At 53.9% G+C, this 17,530-nt stretch overlaps 1 protein-coding gene across 1 annotated transcript; it reads left to right on the top strand.

Moving 5' to 3' along the window:
- Positions 1-1,765: 1,765 nt before the first annotated feature.
- Positions 1,766-17,222, top strand: ENDOU (endonuclease, poly(U) specific). Its single transcript, XM_007072936.3, has 10 exons — positions 1,766-1,820; positions 6,769-6,891; positions 9,192-9,260; positions 9,796-9,930; positions 10,405-10,576; positions 10,979-11,178; positions 14,161-14,274; positions 14,882-14,988; positions 15,728-15,870; positions 17,008-17,222. Exons 1-10 carry the CDS (start codon positions 1,766-1,768, stop codon positions 17,126-17,128), a joined length of 1,239 nt encoding a protein of 412 aa, XP_007072998.1. The 3' UTR covers positions 17,129-17,222.
- The last annotated feature ends 308 nt before the right edge of the window (positions 17,223-17,530 follow it).

Genomic DNA, 17,530 nt, shown 5'->3' with positions numbered 1-17,530 from the left:
CTCCTGGCCTACACTTCCCCTGTTGGAGGGAGGCGCTCCTGCCCCAGAAGCTCTGTCCCACAGGCAGGTCAGCTGGACAGTAGGGCCACACTGGCAGGGCTCGACAGCCTGGCCTTAGCCAGGGTTCACCCGGCCGGGCCCTTGAAGGCACCGTCCACCCCGAATTCCGAGGCGTCATTCTCCTGGCCCAGCCAGTGATAGTCTCCTTTATTCCCTAAACTAACTAGAGTCTGAGATCTGGGCCTGTGCTGCCCACCCCCAGAGGCCACGGGTTCTGGCTGGCGGGGGTCGCTGCCTGCTCTCGGCTTGTGCAGACGAAACTCAGGCAGGCCGAGCAGCCTTTCTGCTCCTACTCCTTCCACTGGCCTCCCCCCTCCAGGAAAGGGCCAGGCGGACTCGTCAGCTGTGCTTCTGCTGTGAGTCCCTCGCGAGGTGGCTTGCCGCAGGCTGTCCCCTGCACCCCGGAGACCCCACCTGTGGCCTCTTCTCCACACGGCGCAGGTGGAAGACCGTCCCTAACCAGGGGCCGGGGCGGGAAGCCCCGAAATGAAGTTGGAAGGGATTGTCAGGTCCAACCCTGTCATTTCAGAGATGGGGAGACTGAGGTCAGAGAGGGGAAGTGTCTCACATTTCAAGCACACTGGCTGAGGGGGACACGCCCTCCTACTTCACCCTTGGCAAAAAGTCACTATAGAGTAGTCTCAATCGTTCACCAATTGTGCCTTTTCATTCGAGAGTTTTCTTCTATTGAGAGGGCAGAATCTCCATGCGGCGTTCTTTCTGGAACAGGGCGTTTTACCAGATTTTACCTTCAATAGGAGGGAAAATCTGGCAGCCCCAAGTTCCTGCACTTCTGCTCTTGGACTTGGGGAGCAAGGATGCTGAGAAGCCTCATCTCTCTGGGGAGGGTCCTTGGGAAGACGAGTGTAAGTAAGGGATGCAGGGAGCAGGCTGCTGGGCCCCCAGGAGAGGAAGGGTGGGCCCTCTGGCTCCCTCTAAGGCCTCTTGCCCATCCCTGGCCTGGATGACCGTAAATCGGGAAGCTGTGAGAACCTGGAACATGTAAAACCTGAGCTGCTGACTCAGCAAGAGTTAGAGACCATTTGCACACTATTGCTGGGGTGACTGAGCTCTGTGTGGCTTGATGTTAACAAGGGCAGCCCCTCTTCCCGACCCACACCTCCTATATCTCTCCTTCTGCTGCCCTCCACGCTTGCCTGAGCACTTACTGTTTTTCAGACCTGTAATGACCACCTTTCTATGTTCCTCATATTAAACCCCAGGAACTTAAAGATGACGCGAGGCTGTAGCTCCTTGGAAAGTCAGGCCTGTGGCTTGCAGGTGGGTCGGTGTTTGGAGGGCATCACCCAAAGATAAGCCCATCAGTGCTCCCAATTTGGACAGAGGAACCCCCCCCCCCCCAAACTAGATCCATCTTGCTGTGCCTGTTGGCATGACCTATTTTTCTGGCTACAAACAGCTAGCATTACCTGTTCTAAACATCTGGAATTACCTGCCTGCTTAGTCACCTTCCCTCTGGCTTCAAACAGCTGCAGGGCCCCACCCCCTCTCCACCTCCTGTCCATCTAGGGTCCCTCCCTCCCTTTTTTCTTCCTGGAAGGATCTGGAGGTACCAGATCCACAAGTTCCGATGCCTTTAAAAGGATCAGCCTGGGAAATAAGGCTCATTTGAGAGCTGTGACGTTCACCTTGACTCTAGTGAAAGTCCAACAGCCAGTCCCCTTTTGGCCTCCAACCGGGCACCATGAGGGCCTGCGTGCCCTTGATAGTGGCCATGCTCTGCAGCCTGGCCTGGGCTGGTAAGTCGTTATCTGGTGGGGGTGAAAAGCGTCCTGCCTAGAGAAGCAGAGAGGTAGGGAACTTGGTAGAAAGTGAGGGTAGTGGGACAAGAGAGGGTCAGCTCTGTTCTACAGCCATGGAGCATCTTAGACCTGTCCCTGTTGGGAGTATAGGAGTGATCTCTGGGGTGAAGGGGACTGTGTAAAGGGGGCTGCAGGGCTGATGGACTAATGTCATGGATGCTCCTTCTTGACTCTTTGGAAGACCAGCTCCAAACATCTCTTAGTCCAACCTGACTTGTGATCTCACCAAGGTTTTGTCTGCGGGCTCACTATGTGGTATAAGGCTGGGGCTGGGGCTGGGGCCTGCTGGGTTTGAGTGGCCTGGTTGCCTTTGGTCACTGGCTCCACTGCCTGGGGTTGGGTGATGTTGTCTGGGAGTGGGGGGGGGGGGCACTGGAAAAGCCCCTGACCAGGAGGTGGGCCATGTGCTCTACCAGCTGTACAAGCAGTCAGAGGAATGGCTCTTTGACCCAGTGTCAGAGGGACCAGAGCACAGAGAAGGGTCCCGCCTGCAGTTACTAAGCGGTGCCGGTGCCGGAGGTGGGACCGGCGGCTTCCTGCCTGGTAGCTGTGCAAAATGCTGATGCCGATGTGTTAACTGACGGTTAATGGGTGAGTAGGAACGAGTGCCAAGGGAGGGGGCCGAGCTGAGAGGTGTGTGGGGAATTCTCCCCTGCCAGAGGAGAAAGAATCAGAGCTTGATATCCATCCCACCCAACCCAGGTTGTTCCTATATAGGGTTGTTGTAAGGATTAAGATAATGTATAAGAAGTACCTTACGCGGAGTGAGATCTCAATGAACTGGGTTTTAAAGAAAATTTTAATGTTTATTTATTTTAGAGAGAGAGAAAGAGAGAGCAGGGGAGGGGCAGAGAGAGAGGGAGGGAGACACAGAATCCAAAGCAGGTTCCAGGCTCTGAGCTGTCAGCACAGAGCCTGATGCTGGGGCTGGAATTCACGAACCGTGAGATCATGACCTGAGCCGAAGTCGGTGGCTGAACTGGCTGAGCCACCCAGGTGCCTCCAATGAACTGGGGTTTTGGTTGTGATTATGCTTATAAATATTCCTGGGAAAAACTCCCTCTTGGAGTCCTTTCCAGTCAGGTTATGTCTAAGGAGACCCCTAGCGGGATGCCCAAACGGAAAAGGTTTGGAGGAGAAAGCTATTCCCAGGCTCCCTGCACCGGGACGGACCGCCTCTACTCTGGCACCCACAGCAGAACAGCTGGGAGTCAGCTCTGTCTGGGCCCTGGGTGGTGGACAGCCAATAAGGGAGGGCATGAGACCTTTTAGCTTAGCGTGAAGGAGTGGCTGCTGGGTTGGCACATCCCAGTCTCAGGAGAGGAGAGCGGCTTGAGACATTTGGTCCCCGGACGGACACCCCTGAGGGCAGAGGCAACAGTGGCTTCTGAAGTGCAGGTGGACCCCTGAGTCTGGGATGGTGATCTGATCTGGCCGTGGGGTGGATGGGGAGGTGAGGAGGGGCCAGTGGGCGATGCCTTCTTTCCTAAGGTGGGAGGGAAGAGGCTCTGCTCTTGTCTCTCTGGTTCCAACATCTCAGAACTGAGATTCAAGAATGTGAATCGGATGAAGGAGTCACTGCCGGCCTCAGGACCTTGGTTGTTTCAAGTGAACTGAGGCAGGAAGCTGGTCCTAGAAATGAATCTTCTTGGTTGACTAGGTCTCCAGGGAAACAGCATCTGGGGCTCCTGGACAGCCATGGATGTAGGATGCCCCAATCATCAGAGGGCCTAATATAATAGGGACATTCAGGCTTGGGACCAGATTCTCTTGGTGGGCAGCATGGATAGGGAGGGGGCATTCTGGCATATTGAAGTCTTGAAGAGTGCACAGAAATTTAACATTTCATGGGAGAGGAGGAGAGGGGGATGGAGGGAAAACCTGAGATAGAAAAGGCCAAAACGAAGAAAGGCAGAGGCTCGGAGAGATGAGGCAGAAGGGCAAGGGACAGATGGTTGCTGAAGCAGTGACTGCACCTGACCAGTGGGTGAGGCACACAAAGAGCCTTGTGTGGCCCGGAGGCACAGGGCGGGGATGCTGGAGTGAGGAGTCAGGGTGACTAGTCCACTGAGTGTCCCCAGGACAGCACAGCAAGGCACCTACAAGGAAAAGTCCCTCCCACCTCCCCCTCTCCCCCCTCAAATCCCCAGGTCATCTGGAAGAAGACGGAGTTTACAGGGAACCCCTGGAAGGGGGTTCTTACTGGGGACAAAGTTCTTGAACAGAGATGAAAAAGTCCCCGCAGCCAGGGCCAGTGGGGGGTGTTCTGAGCTCCCCAGAACAGACCATTCACTTGGGGCCTTCTCAACTGGTGCCAGCTGCTGGAAAGAAGTGAATTCTCTCCTTGGACTCTGCTGATCTGGCCCATTGTAAATGTTGCCCTGATTTGTCTGGATTTTCTCCCTTTGGATTCTGGGTGTACTGCCAGGCTGACCGAGCGGGCAGCTGACCAAGCCTTCCTCCTGGCCTAAAAATTTCTCCTTAAGATCTCTGCATTGGGGCTCCAAGGGAGCATCATTTAGATTCAAGAGGACTTCCCCTGAGCCCCAAGGGACCAGTGGCCTTGGGCCTGGTTGTTTTTTTTAAATTTTTTTTTTTAACGTTTATTTATTTTTGAGACAGAGAGAGACAGAGCATGAATGGGGGAGGGTCAGAGAGAGGGAAACACAGAATCTGAAACAGGCTCCAGGCTCCGAGCCGTCAGCACAGAGCCCGACGCGGGGCTCGAACTCACGGACCGCGAGATCACGACCCGAGCCGAGGTCGGCCGCTCAACCGACTGAGCCACCCAGGTGCCCCGGGCCTGGTTGTTTTTAAGGACAGTCCATCGGATCAAAGGCCTGCCTTCCTGGCCACATTGGAGGCCTTGTGCGCAACTTGAGGCTGCCTCAGGATCTGGTTAACCTTGACCTGACACCTCTTTGAGGTAAAGAACACAGGCTCACAGCAATGACGTCACTGTCAGCAACATAAATGCACCAACACCCCAGTCCAAGGGATGGCCCAGCTGAAACCCGGGGAGGGAGTCAGCTAGATTACGTATGTCGACAGGGAAGACTGCTCCAGCCTGTCTGAACACTTGCCACGTTGAAGGTGGGCATGGAATATTGTCACTGTGCATTTATCGAACACACGCGGCCACTACGTGTCATGTGCTGTCCAGTGCTTTGCCAGTATCCACCCATTTCATTCTTATAAATATTCTATGAGATGGTCTCCATCGTTATGACCCCTTCACAGATAGGGAAACTGAGGCACAGATGGTCAAATAACTTGCCCGAGATCTTGTAGCTGGAAAGCCAAAGAACCAGAATTCCAGCTCCCTGTCGTTTGGGCACCGGGTCCGGTTTCTCAACCTCCCTGCTATTCCCCCCTCATTAGCACAGGATAAACCCGCCTCCCGGACCCCAAACCAGTAACTGAATCCATATCCCTAATATTCACCTCCCACCTCCCACCCACTCCAGGCTTGAGACACCGTACCTGTGTGCAGTCACAACCGGAACCAAACCCCACATCTAATCTGAGGCAAAACTGGGATAGTTTCCCTTCTCCTGATCCTGACACATTCGTGGACCCTGAAGCGGTCTTAAACCCATCCCCCACATTCCTCACCCAAACGTGGAGACAAAATTGTTACTTTTATCAACAAATGTAACTCCAGCCCAAATCCCGGTGGTAGCTCTTCGTCTCAACCTAGCCTAATCCCAACTCTGGCCCAAGTGAGGTTTCTGTTTCCGAGTTCATTCAAATTCCGATGCTAATAGTCACTCTGACTCTGATCTTGACCTCCTCCGTAGCCCACAGCCTGGCCCCCAAGCCCAGCCTTCGCTAAATCCAAACCTCAGGAACCTCAAGTGGAAACAGAGACTCTGTAATTACCCTTAAAGCTCAAAGTGGAAGGAAGGGGCCCCCAAGGCCAGCTGTAACCCTGGTGGGGCTTGCGTCTTTAGGAGTGGTAGTGGGTTTGTGCCATTGCTTTCAAGACTTTTTTGTCTCACGCCCTTCGTGACTGAAAATTTGCTTCTGCAAAAGTCATCTGGCCGGAGCTAGCGATGTGGCCTGCGGTTCCATCACAGAGCCTATTCCAGAACCCAGATCTCACCCGTACCCTCCTCGTACCCCCCCACCCCCAGCATGAACTAATTCAAACGCATTCCAAAGGCTAGCAGAAACAGAAAGCTGGGACCCAGGGGGAAACAGGGTGTGGGGAAGACCGGAGGAAGGGGAGCAAAGAACAAAGCAGCAGAAGACATAAAAGGGGCGGGATGAGAGGAAGGGGGTGGCAGAGGGGAGAGAGCAGGTGGGATCCCTGGGGCAGCAGTGACTCGCCTTCGTCCGCATGACCGGTGAAGGGTGGCCTGTGAGTCACCACCAGCCCACGGACCTCTTTCTTTGGTCTGCCTGACTTTTTTCTTTTTTTTTTTTTAAATCGGGAAATTTCACCTAAAAATGAAGGCTTCTCTTGAGAAACTAGAGGCTCGGGCAACACCGAGCCTACGTCCCGACATGGCAGCAAGTGACTGGAGCTGAGAGTGGCTGCCGATTTCAGGCAGAGCATCCCTGCCAAGTTTGTCACGGTCCCCACCTCTTCCTACCGCCCGCCCCACCCCTGCTTCTTTACCTGCTTCTACTAGCGGTCTGGTCTCAATAGGCACTTGAGTTTGTCAGCCTCATCTGTGTTACGAGCCCTGCAATACACAGTGGGTGGAAGGCGGTGAGGACGAGGCTTATGTCATGCTCGGGAGGCTACGCGTGTATCTCTCCCTTGCAGATAGCAATGATCTTCCCTGCTTCCCCGTCTGCAAACCCTACTGCAGGGGGCACCTGGATGAGGAGAATAGGAGCCTCACAGCACTGAGTTTGTGACCTTCACTGTCCACAGGAAAAATGGAGTCATGTGCGTCTCGCTGTAATGAGAAATTTAACCGGGATGCTGCTTGCCAGTGTGACCGCCGGTGTCCCCGGCACGGGGATTGCTGTGAAGACTATGACCAGCTGTGTACCGGTGAGGCTCCTTGAGGAGTGAGGGCTCTGGGAGGCACAGCACGCCAGGCCAAGTCCAGGCGCATGCCCAGCCTGCCTGAAGGGACGCTGGCTTGGGCATCCAGCGGTTCATCGCGGGGTTCAAGACTGATGACAGGGCTCAAAGGGCCCGAATGGGGACACTGAGGCACAGAGCAAGGGTCAGGGATTTGGCCACTATTCGTCCCAGGTATTTTAGGACGTCCCCATTGTAAAACCCCAACGTAAAGGAAAATAGATGGCATTTACCTGGAGTATATGTCTGAACTGTCAGGATTAACAGTCCTATCTCAGAAGTTTAAGTAATTCCCCCAACAACAAAATGAGAGCAAACGTTAATATAGTGTGAATTACGTTACCAGTTGTTATTCAACACGTTAAATCGCAGAAGTGTAATAACGGCATCGAACCTCCCGATGTTCAAGCCACCGGGAAGGCTGCGCGCGTCACAGTACTGTTGTGACTCACTCTACTTGTCCTATAATGAGTGGACCCCGTGGCTGCAACATCTCCAATCTGTCATTCCCTGCCTAGCGATTGAACGGGACATGCACCACCCTCAAAAGCCAATTGTTTCTCTGCTATGCTAACAACATAGTTTTAAAGGAATCGTTTGACAAAAGAATTTTGAATAATTCCCCCGCTTGGGTGCCTCCAATGTTGTAGAGCACCAGATAAATGGTCTTCTGCTTTGTGACACAAAGCCTTGCTAAGTTCACTGCCAAATCATGTGCCCTGCTTCTCAGTTTGGTAAACGTGATCACTGAAGCCAATGGTAGGTAATGGCCAGCAAGACCACCGCATACGGTTGTGCAGGTTGTGCACTGCACAAGGCCACCTGGCTGAGAAGGCAAGCTGGACCAAAATTGAATCGATACCCTTCTTGCTGAGCCATGTGCCCTGATGAAGAGCTCGGTCTGCTGAGAGGAAGGAGTACCTTTTCCTAATTTTCCAGAAGTAAATTCTGGTATCTGCTGACCTGGCCATGTGTTCACCGAGCTGCTTCCACCCTGAAGGAACCCTCGTTCAATTTACACAAAAACACCACCAGCAGAAGTTCTGCTGATCAGGCCCAGGTAGGGAAACCCAGGTCCGGAGCTCACTGCCAGAATCAGAGCCTGCCCCTTTCCCCTGCCTTGTGCCCTATTCAGGAGACACAGGAGAGCCCGTTCACCTTGGACCATCCGGCTGGCATTTCACAGCAGAGACAATACTTAGCTTTGGAGCCAGTCCATCTGCAAGTCTCTGATTTGCAACGCAGAATCCTTTCCCCACAGAAAAAAAAAATATAGACGATGCTCACGCTCCAGACTCTAAATCAGCCCTTGAAAGTCCATTTAGCATAACATTGGCTGCGTCGAGAACCCTGCGGATTGTCAGCACTTAGAACACGCAGCCTGGCGCAAAGTAAGTGATCAGAAGATATCGGTTGGCTGAACGAATCAGCCGACCCGCGGTTCTGATGGTAATAACACAACACTCTCCAGAAAGCTCACTAACAGATTCTGAAGTGCTTTGTAATAGTGTTGCTTCTTCGGGGCAAATTAGCGCCTGGGAGAGGAGCTCAGAGTCCCCAGGAGTAGCCTTCCTCCTCCTCCCCACCCCCCACTCCACCCACCCTGCTCTGCCCAGAGCGGGGCTGCAGTCACACAGCCTGCAGGCCAGGGAATAGGGCAGCATTAAGAACGTGCTTTTCTGTACACGCCCTCCCCCCAGACAGTCTCTGTGGCCACTGCCAAGTGTTGTAAAGAAAGAAGGGAAGTTGGTATCTCAGCAAACAGTTCTCCGTCCTGGAGGGCCTGGGTGGAGTTCACCCTTGACTCTGACGGGGAGTTGTTATAGGTAAGGGATGTTCTAAGTGAGTGAGGGCCTTGTCATTTGGAGAATGTCAAGCCTGTCCATCTACCAACTTAGACTAAAGAAAAGTCATAAGAAAATCAGAGTTTTCAGTCCAGAAGGCACCACCTCTGCCACCCCTCCCCTTTACACAGATGAACAAATACAAATAGATCTCCCGTTTCAGCCGATCCCGCCGAATACCTGAATGCTAACGTGGCAAGCAAGAGTTGTCCCCTGCGGAGATTCCTTTCGCTTTTTATACAGTCTGCAGTCATTTTCAGTCTGTCTCCTTCTTCATGTGGGCCTTACCCCCTGCGCCTCAGCCCCTGTTTTGTATTCTCTGCCGCTGCACTGCTTGTCCCTGAGGTTGGGGGATCTGAGAACCGAGATAAAGGGAAGGGACCCCACGGGGGTGGTTGGTGACTTTCTTTCTCTGACCTATAGTGGAAGAGGACCCCAATGAGCCAGAGCCATTCCTGGAGCTGGAGGAAGAGACAGAGGCCCCATCGAGCCGTAAGTTGGCCTTCCTAAAGCAGGGCCCTCAGGCCAGAGGAGTGGGGACATGAAAGGGTGACAAGGAGGGGTCAGCCATCCCGGTGGCCGCAGGCCCAGGCCTAAGCCAGATGGACGCCCCCCGCCCCAACCCAGCACCTGGAGGTGGTGAGAGGGCTGGCCTCCGCAGCCTGGGCTGTAGGCAGGAAGGGAGTCTGAGGCCCACAGAGGGAAGGGGGAAGAGATTTTATTTTTAGAGTGGGAAGATTATAAAAACAACAGGCCAGAAAGTAGAGTTCGGCCTCTCTGAAAGGGCTTCCGGACTGCGAAGGGTGTGCACCAACTTAGCTTGTTTGTTTTCCTTCCCTGGAGATCTGGAATAGGAGTGCACGAGGGCGAGGGCGAGGCTGGGGGGTTGGAGAGGGCGAACTGGCCGTCAGGTGGAGGGGCGCCCTCTAGTGGTCCGCCGCGGACACACACGCGCGCGCGCGCACACACACACACAGATGCACACACAGACACACACACACACACCCGCCCTCCCCTGTTTTCTCAGACTTGTACTCGGCGCCCAGCTCCTGCCGGGACCGCTGCCAGGAGGCCTTCGACAGGCACCAACCATGCCACTGTGATGCCCGCTGCCCAGAGTTTGGGAACTGCTGCAAGGATTTCGAGAGCCTGTGTGGCCACGGTCAGTCTCCTGCTCCCTTTAGCACAGCCCCAGAGACGGAGGAACTCTCCAGAGCAGTAGTTGTCCAGGGGGTGGTCCCTGGACCCCGCAGCAGCAGGAACACCTGAGGATTTATTAGAAATGCAAACTCTGGGGCTTCCCCCAGACCCACTGTCAGAAACTCTGGGGGTGGGGCCCCCTGACCTGTTTTAACAAGCCTTCCAGGGGATTCTGGTGCATGCCCAAGTTTGAGAACCTCCCCAGAGGAGGGGGCGGTGTGGACACTGTGTGGACATTCTGTGGGCAAGGCCACGAGCTGATTTTAAGTATCCTTTGGGCCCCAGGCCCCTGCCCTCCAACCACGAGGGTGACCCATGCGGCCTGTCTCCCTGGCCGCCGGCTTCTGGAAGTTGCCCAAGAGAGGGGGCACGCAGATCGCTGCCCCCGCCCCCGGGCCTGCCTTGGGCTGAGATACCCCTCCCGAATTCCTTCTAGAGGGCTTCTCCTACAGCAGTGACGCCATAACCAAGGAGGAGCTGCAGAGCATCTCTGAGAAGATCTACAGGGCAGACACCAACAAAGCCCAGAAGGAAGATGTCATTATTAACAGCCAAAACCGCATCTCGCCCTCGGAGACCAGAGACCAAGTGGACTGCTGCCCAGAGCCGTGAGTTCTCGTCACTCCTCTTCCAGCAAAGTCCCCCCTACCTGCTCCCACCCCGGCTTTGCTTCCTTCCCTGCCCCTGTTCTTCTCTCCTCAAGGCAGGAAGGATCAAAGGTTGAGGGAAAAAAAAAAAAGGTCTCCAGAGACAAATAAAGTCGTCTTGAGGGACTGTGGGTGTCCCGTTGGGAGGGTTGCTGTGATTGGGCCGATAATAGAACTGACCTTCCAAGAGCTGAAGGGGACGAAAAGAGTGACCTCACGTACACCCTTGGAGAGTGTCTCGAGTCCCCGCTCTGCTCCCCAACCCAACCCTCCCCTGCCTGCCCTGGCCTGTCTGGCAGTTCCCGTGGGGGGTTTTTTGCTCCATGTTCGGCCTCTCACTGAGCCTCCCTCTGCCTTCCCCAGGCTCTTCACATATGTCAACGAGAAGCTGTTTTCCAAGCCGACCTATGCCGCCTTCATCAACCTCCTCAACAACTACCAGCGGGCCACGGGCCGTGGGGAGCACTTCAGTGCCCAGCAGCTGGCCGAGCAGGATGCCTTCCTCAGAGAGGTCATGAAGACGGCAGTCATGAAGGAACTCTATGCCTTCCTCCATCACCAGAGTGAGTGAGCCTCCCCGGGCCCCAGGAGGCGGTGCTGAGGACGAGGGTGTCTGCAGGAGAGCCTGCCAGCCCTGGGGCTCCATGGTGGGGAGGTGAAGAGAGCAGGTGGGGACCGTGTAGTGGCCAGTGGATGCCTGCGAGGGGCAGGGAAGGGGCCAGCGAGGAGCCCGGGACAGACCGTGGCCCTGGGGGGCCGAAGAAGGCCTCTGTCTGGCTTGGAGGTCGCCTCTCTTTTTGATCTACCCTTAGCTGCCTCATTTATCCCCGCCACTCACTGCTTCAGTCTCAGGGTCTCTGCAGGATGGGGAGTCACCCCACTCCACCCCACCGCAGCCACTCCCAGGGGCAGCGCCACTTTCTGGGGCACATAGGGTCCCTGATTCTCCTCCCTCCTTTTTCACAACAGAAACAGCAACAGAAAATCACCAAAAGTTCAGAGAGGGACGTTCTCCCGGGAGGGGTTCTGTTTGGAGCGGCTCCAGACAGGGACACATTTGAATCAGACCAAAAAAAGGTTTGAGCCGCAGGACTTTTTGGCATGGGGTTGTGTTTGTTAGGGTCGTGCAGATGCCTCTCGTGAACTCCAGGCAGCCGGGCTCTGCCTCGTGGGCAGCTCTGTCCAGGTCTTTCCCCTGCCTCAGAGCCTCTGCATTCCACCTGCCCACCTTCCCTTAAGAGTGAGTGACATGCATTTTTAGGTAACGCCGGTGACACACAAGTAATCCCTGTGAAGAGGGCGCGAGCCGGCACCGCCCCCTGGTGCTCCTCTGCAGTAAACACAGGAGAGTGTCTTGGAGGTCAAGGCAGCCCTCCAGCTTGTCAGAGGAGAGAAGCGGAGGCTCACACGGGCTAGGTGACCTGTCTGAGACCATGAGGGAAGTTGCGAGTTCTCTGGGACCCAGGGATTCGATACTGGGGCCAGCCTGTTCCACTACTTATCCTGTCCTCACCTCTCTCCCTGTCCAAATCCAGACCGTCCTTCCAGGTCTAGCTCACATCCCACACTGCTGAAGCTGCACCTGCCCCAGCTCACTGCTGGCTTTCAGCATCTCCTCAGAGGTCAAGGGTTTGCGGTGGGGGGGTGGTGGGGTAGCCCCAAATCGCCTTGGGCCGGAGAGACCGTGCCACTTGTCGGGCAAATGATCTTCCCTGTTTGAGCCTTATCTGTGAAATGGGGTCTCGGCAGATTAATGCATGTAAAGCACCGAGGGGAAAGCCGAGCACCGGGTAAGTGGTAGCCCTTCAGATGGTGAAACCATTGTCTTATTTCATGTGTATTGTTTCTTGTTTTCTGGCTGTGCTTTAAGTCCTTGAAAGGAGGGAAGATGTCTGGTACCTCTTTGGTAGCCTCCAGCACACAATTCTGGGCGGCAGGCAGTCGATATCTGATGGCTCCCTAAATTAGAGCTCCAGCCCCAACTTTTCCCCGCTGCCTCTCTGACGTCTCACGTGGCTCTCATGGCATCTACTCAGAACTTAGTGGGGAGAGAACTCACGCTTCCCACCTCTTCTTCCAGACCTCCTTCCTCGGGCTGCGCCATCCCATCAGTGACACCACAGCTTATCCCAATGCTCAGGCCCAAACCCCGGGAATTATATTCAGTTCTTCTCTTTGCTTCACAGCTCCTCACCTCCAACTGCCCCATCAGTAATGTCCAGCACATCCTCCTTCAAGATCTACCTCCCTGCTTCTCACCCCTCCTCCATGGCTGTCACCGCGGTTTCAGACCTGGACAAGGCGTTAGCCTCAAAACTGGTGTCCCTGCTGGCTTTTTACATATACCGCCAGAGTGAGCCTTTTTTTTTTTTTTTTTTTTTTAACATTTATCTATTTTTGAGACAGAGAGAGAGACAGAGCATGAACAGGGGAGGGTCAGAGACAGAGGGAGACACAGAATCCGAAACAGGCTCCAGGCTCCGAGCTGTCAGCACAGAGCCCAACACGGGGCTCGAACCCAAGGACTGCGAGATCATGACCTGAGCCGAAGTCGGCCGCTCAACCGACTGAGCCACCCAGGCGCCCCCAGAGTGAGCCTTTGAAAACAAAGCTATCGCATAATTTCCCTGCTTAAAAACTTTTGGTGGCTCTTTGTCCTCTCAGAAGCTATGAAAGAGTCGAGAGACCAGTTGCCGTAGGTAACGATCACGTGAGCTCACGGGCCATATTTACCGGTCATTAACTGCGTGATCTTGTGTGAGTTACATAGCCTAGATCTGCCTCGATTTCCTCATTTCTAAATTGGGGATAATTAGTATCAACCTTATGTGAACCGTCAGTGTGTGGACTGAAAGCACTTAAAACATTTCAGGCACATAGAACGTACTCGGTACGTCTAAAATATTTTTGTATGATTACTTTTTGGTGACACCCAGCTTTCTTGCCATGGCTTGTGTGGGGGGCTGCTGCCTACCTCTCAGACTGCCTCTCCTACCACTCTCCCCTGCAGCCCACTATGCTCCGGCCACACTGACTTTTTCTTCGCTCTGAACACGAAGCCCAAGTCATCTTAGAGCCTTGTACCTGCTGCTCCCTCTACGTGGAAGAATCTCTCCCCCTGGTTTCACATGGCTGACTCCTTCAGGTCTCTGATTAGTGCTACCTTCTCTGAGAAGCCTTTCTGACCTTCTTTTCTAGAAGAGCCCCCTACCCCCACCCCACCTCCAGTCATCATGGGATGCTCTGCTTTATTTTCTTTATGGCACTTATTTTCAATCATATTGTTTAATATTTGTCTCTTCACTGGAACGGAAACCATGAAGGCAAGGATCTTGTCCTTGCCTTTCCCTGCTGGATCCTCAGCCTTTATCTGGCTTGGCACAAAACAGAGGCACTGTGGATAGTTATTGAATACACAACTGAATACATCTTTGATGGTTGAACCCGTGTGTCTCTTGATGTGCTGGAGCAGGAGACCCTTCCCTGCTTCCCAGGACGTGGTCCCACCTTCTCCTCTCCTAAGTCCTCCGTGTTCCTCTCCGCAGACCGCTACAGCTCGGAACAAGAGTTTGTCAGTGACTTGAAGAACATGTGGTTTGGGCTCTATTCAAGAGGCAATGGAGAGGAAGACTCAAGTGGCTTTGAACATGTCTTCTCAGGTGAGATTGTTCTGCTTGGAAAGAAAGAGTTGGAGGAAGGAAGAGAGCTTCCCTCAGGAGTAGGATGGCATTGGGCACTGATGAATCGGCAGCCAAGCCAGCTAACGGGGAGGGACACGTCTGAGGAGCCGTTTTTGAAGAACGGTCTCTTCTGGAGTATCTGGAGAGGAAAGGAGACCAGATACTGGGGCTCCCCAAGGGCACACATAGGAAGGGAGATGTGTTTGGGGGGTATGACCGTCTACCTCTGGATGGTCCTCTGCTTTCCAAGAGGGCCATGGGCTTTCTCCCCACTGTCCCACCCCATGAAGCTCCCACCAGGTTTGGCTTGCTCCTGGGGAAATGGCTGAGAGGAGTATCCAGATTGATCACCAGGGCCAGCCAGGAGGAGGAATCCTCCCAAGAGCTTGAGCTGAAAGGGTTGGGGGGGAGGCTTTCCTAGGTGAGAGTTAGGGATGTGTGGGATGCTGGGAAGTCAGGGCAAGGGACTGAGCAGGTGTGCATGCTACAAGCCAAAGCCTGAAGAAGGGGGACAGCCTCGGCATGGGAGGGGCCGTAGGGGTTGGAGGGGAGGCCCAGATCACCCACCTTGAACTCTTTATTATAGGTGAAGTCAAAAAAGGCAAAGTCACTGGCTTCCATAACTGGATCCGCTTCTACATGCAAGAGAAGGAGGGCCTGGTTGACTATTACAGTCACATCTATGACGGCCCTGTGAGTACTGAGTGATGACCCCAAGAGCTGAAGAAGCCTTATGAGTAGTCAGACTTCCTGCCCTCACTCTGCACTCCAAATAGCCAGACTTGCCTCTCATCGTGACTCTCATTGGCCACCTAGTGGGGATTGTGAATATGACTTCCTTATCTGCTGGAGAGCACGTTTAGGCAGCTGGGACCCTGAGATCCCCTTCTAAACCTGAAGGCTCCAGACTGCAGAGGGCAGGAGGCAGACAGCGCCATCTCTGGATGCGAGGCTGAGGGGAGGGGAGGATTCTCAGGGCGGGGAAGACCGCTCTCAAAGATGTGCCATTACCCCCTGCCTGAATTTCCTTAGAAGGTGGCCTTGGCTGGAAGTTTCAGCCTGGCTAGTCTGAGTTCAACCCCTTACATTTTATAAAAAAGAAATCTTTGCTGCCCTGTGCCAGGAAATAATTTGGGGGCAATACATTGTCCTCCTCCTCCACACATAATGGCCACAAGAAACAGAGCTCCGGCTGTCAGTCACAGGAATGTTGGCTCTGGCCTCCCTGGGAGATGCACACTGGCAGCTCCAGACGGAGGGTGCCGACACCTTAGCGGGCCAGACTGTCTCCTTGGTCGACGTGAAGAAGCCAGCCTCCCCAGAAAACTCAGACGGGCCATCGCCAAATCTTGGCCGGCTGCTATCGTTTGCCACGTCTCTGTCAGACCCCACTCTGCGGTATTCACCAGGCCCTCTCTGCTACTCTCCACAGTGGGATTCTTACCCCGACGTGTTAGCCATGCAGTTCAACTGGGACGGCTACTACAAGGAAGTGGGCTCAGCCTTCATCGGCAGCAGCCCTGAGTTTGAGTTTGCGCTCTACTCCCTGTGCTTCATTGCCAGGCCCGGCAAAGTGTAAGTACTGGGCCGGCCAGGCCCGGGGAGCAGGCTGGGGCCACACGTCATCCTCAGCCAGGACCGTCGGGAGAGCTGGGTTCTGTGACTCTGTGGCTCGGACAAATCACCCTTCTGGACCTCGGTTTTCTCACTTGTGAAATGGAGTTGTTAGATAAGACTGGTGGTTGCCAGGGACACCTGAGTGGCTCAGTCGGTTAAGCTTCTGATTTCAGCTCAGGTCATGATCTCACGATTCGTGGGATTGAGCCCCACATTAGGCTCTGCACTGACAGCGAGCAGCCTGCTTAGGATTCTCTCTCTCTCTCTCTCTCTCTCTCTCTCTCTGCCCCTACCTGCTAATGCACATTCGTGCTCTCTCAAAATAAATAAATCAACATTTAAAAAAAAAAAAGACTGGTGGTTGCCAAACTTTACCTTAGCAGTAGAACCACCACGTGAAATCTTATGCAGAACCTTCCTATATAAAACAGTGAGGGGCGCCTGGGTGGCTCAGTCGGTTAAGTGTCTGACTTTGGCTCAGGTCAGGATCTCAAGGCTTGTGGATTAGGGCCCCGTGTCGGGCTCTGTGCTGACAGCTCGGAGCCTGGAGCCTGCTTTGGATTCGTTGTCTCCCTCTCTCTCTGCCCCTCCCCTGCTCTCTCTCTCTCTCTCTCTTAAAAATAAACATTAAAAAAAATAAAACAGTGAGAAAATGGAGCTGCCCTGGCACCCCGAGCCTCTCTCTTTGGCACCCAAGTCTCCTAGTGGGAACCTGACATCCCAGAGAGTATAGCTAGAAACCACAGGGCCCCATGCATTCCAACATTTGAGGATTTGGGGTCCTCCTACTTCTAAAACCTTAACAAGACATTTCATTTCTGGGGGGCTCAGCCCTAGAGTCTGAGATTTTAGAATAATACTGTTCTGGAGGAGATGAGGAGCAGTGTTCTTTAAGAAGATAGAAAATAAGGCACAGATTTTGAAGGGCTGCTTGTGCTGGAGGTAGTGGCTGAAATAAAGCTGTGGCAGGTCTCTTAAAGGCTGTTCAAGTCCGGGTGGAGCCCTTCTGCATGGGTCGGGCTTGATCTTCCTAGGCAGGGGATGGGTGCGGAGAGATGTGATGGGCCCCTCTGACTTGGCCATCTTTCCCCACAGGTGCCAGTTAAGCCTGGGTGGATACCCCTTGGCCATCCAGACCTATACGTGGGACAAGTCCACCTATGGAAATGGCAAGAAATACATCGCCACAGCCTATGTGGTATCTTCCACCCAATAGAGCTTGGAGCCAGACAGGGGCATGAGGACAGTGGGAGCTCTTGCAAGACTCAGGTGCTATCTGCTCTGGGCTGGAGGAGGATGGGGAAGACTGGAGGGGGGATTCCCAAGTCTAAAAATGCCCTTACGGGAAAGAGGGAAAAGAAACAAGTAAGAAAAATGCAGAGAAACTGTCAAATCTTTGTGCTGTAGCATTTTGGAAATAGAGTCCAGACAGAGAAGATGGGAGCCCTCCATAGCCCTTTGCCCTGGTGGAGACAAGTCCTTGATGTCTCTAGGCCTCATGTTTCCTTTGAATGTAAAGGGAAGGAGTTTTCCCCCTTTCCTTTTTGGGGGGGTTGGTGAGAGGGCAAACCTGACGGTGTCGTCACCGTGAAGGTGTTTTCAATTGTTCTTAAGAAGA

The sequence above is a fragment of the Panthera tigris genome, chromosome B4 (assembly GCF_018350195.1).
Source record: "Panthera tigris isolate Pti1 chromosome B4, P.tigris_Pti1_mat1.1, whole genome shotgun sequence".
Taxonomy (NCBI): domain Eukaryota; kingdom Metazoa; phylum Chordata; class Mammalia; order Carnivora; family Felidae; genus Panthera; species Panthera tigris.
This window is presented reverse-complemented; position numbering and strand designations above follow the sequence as displayed.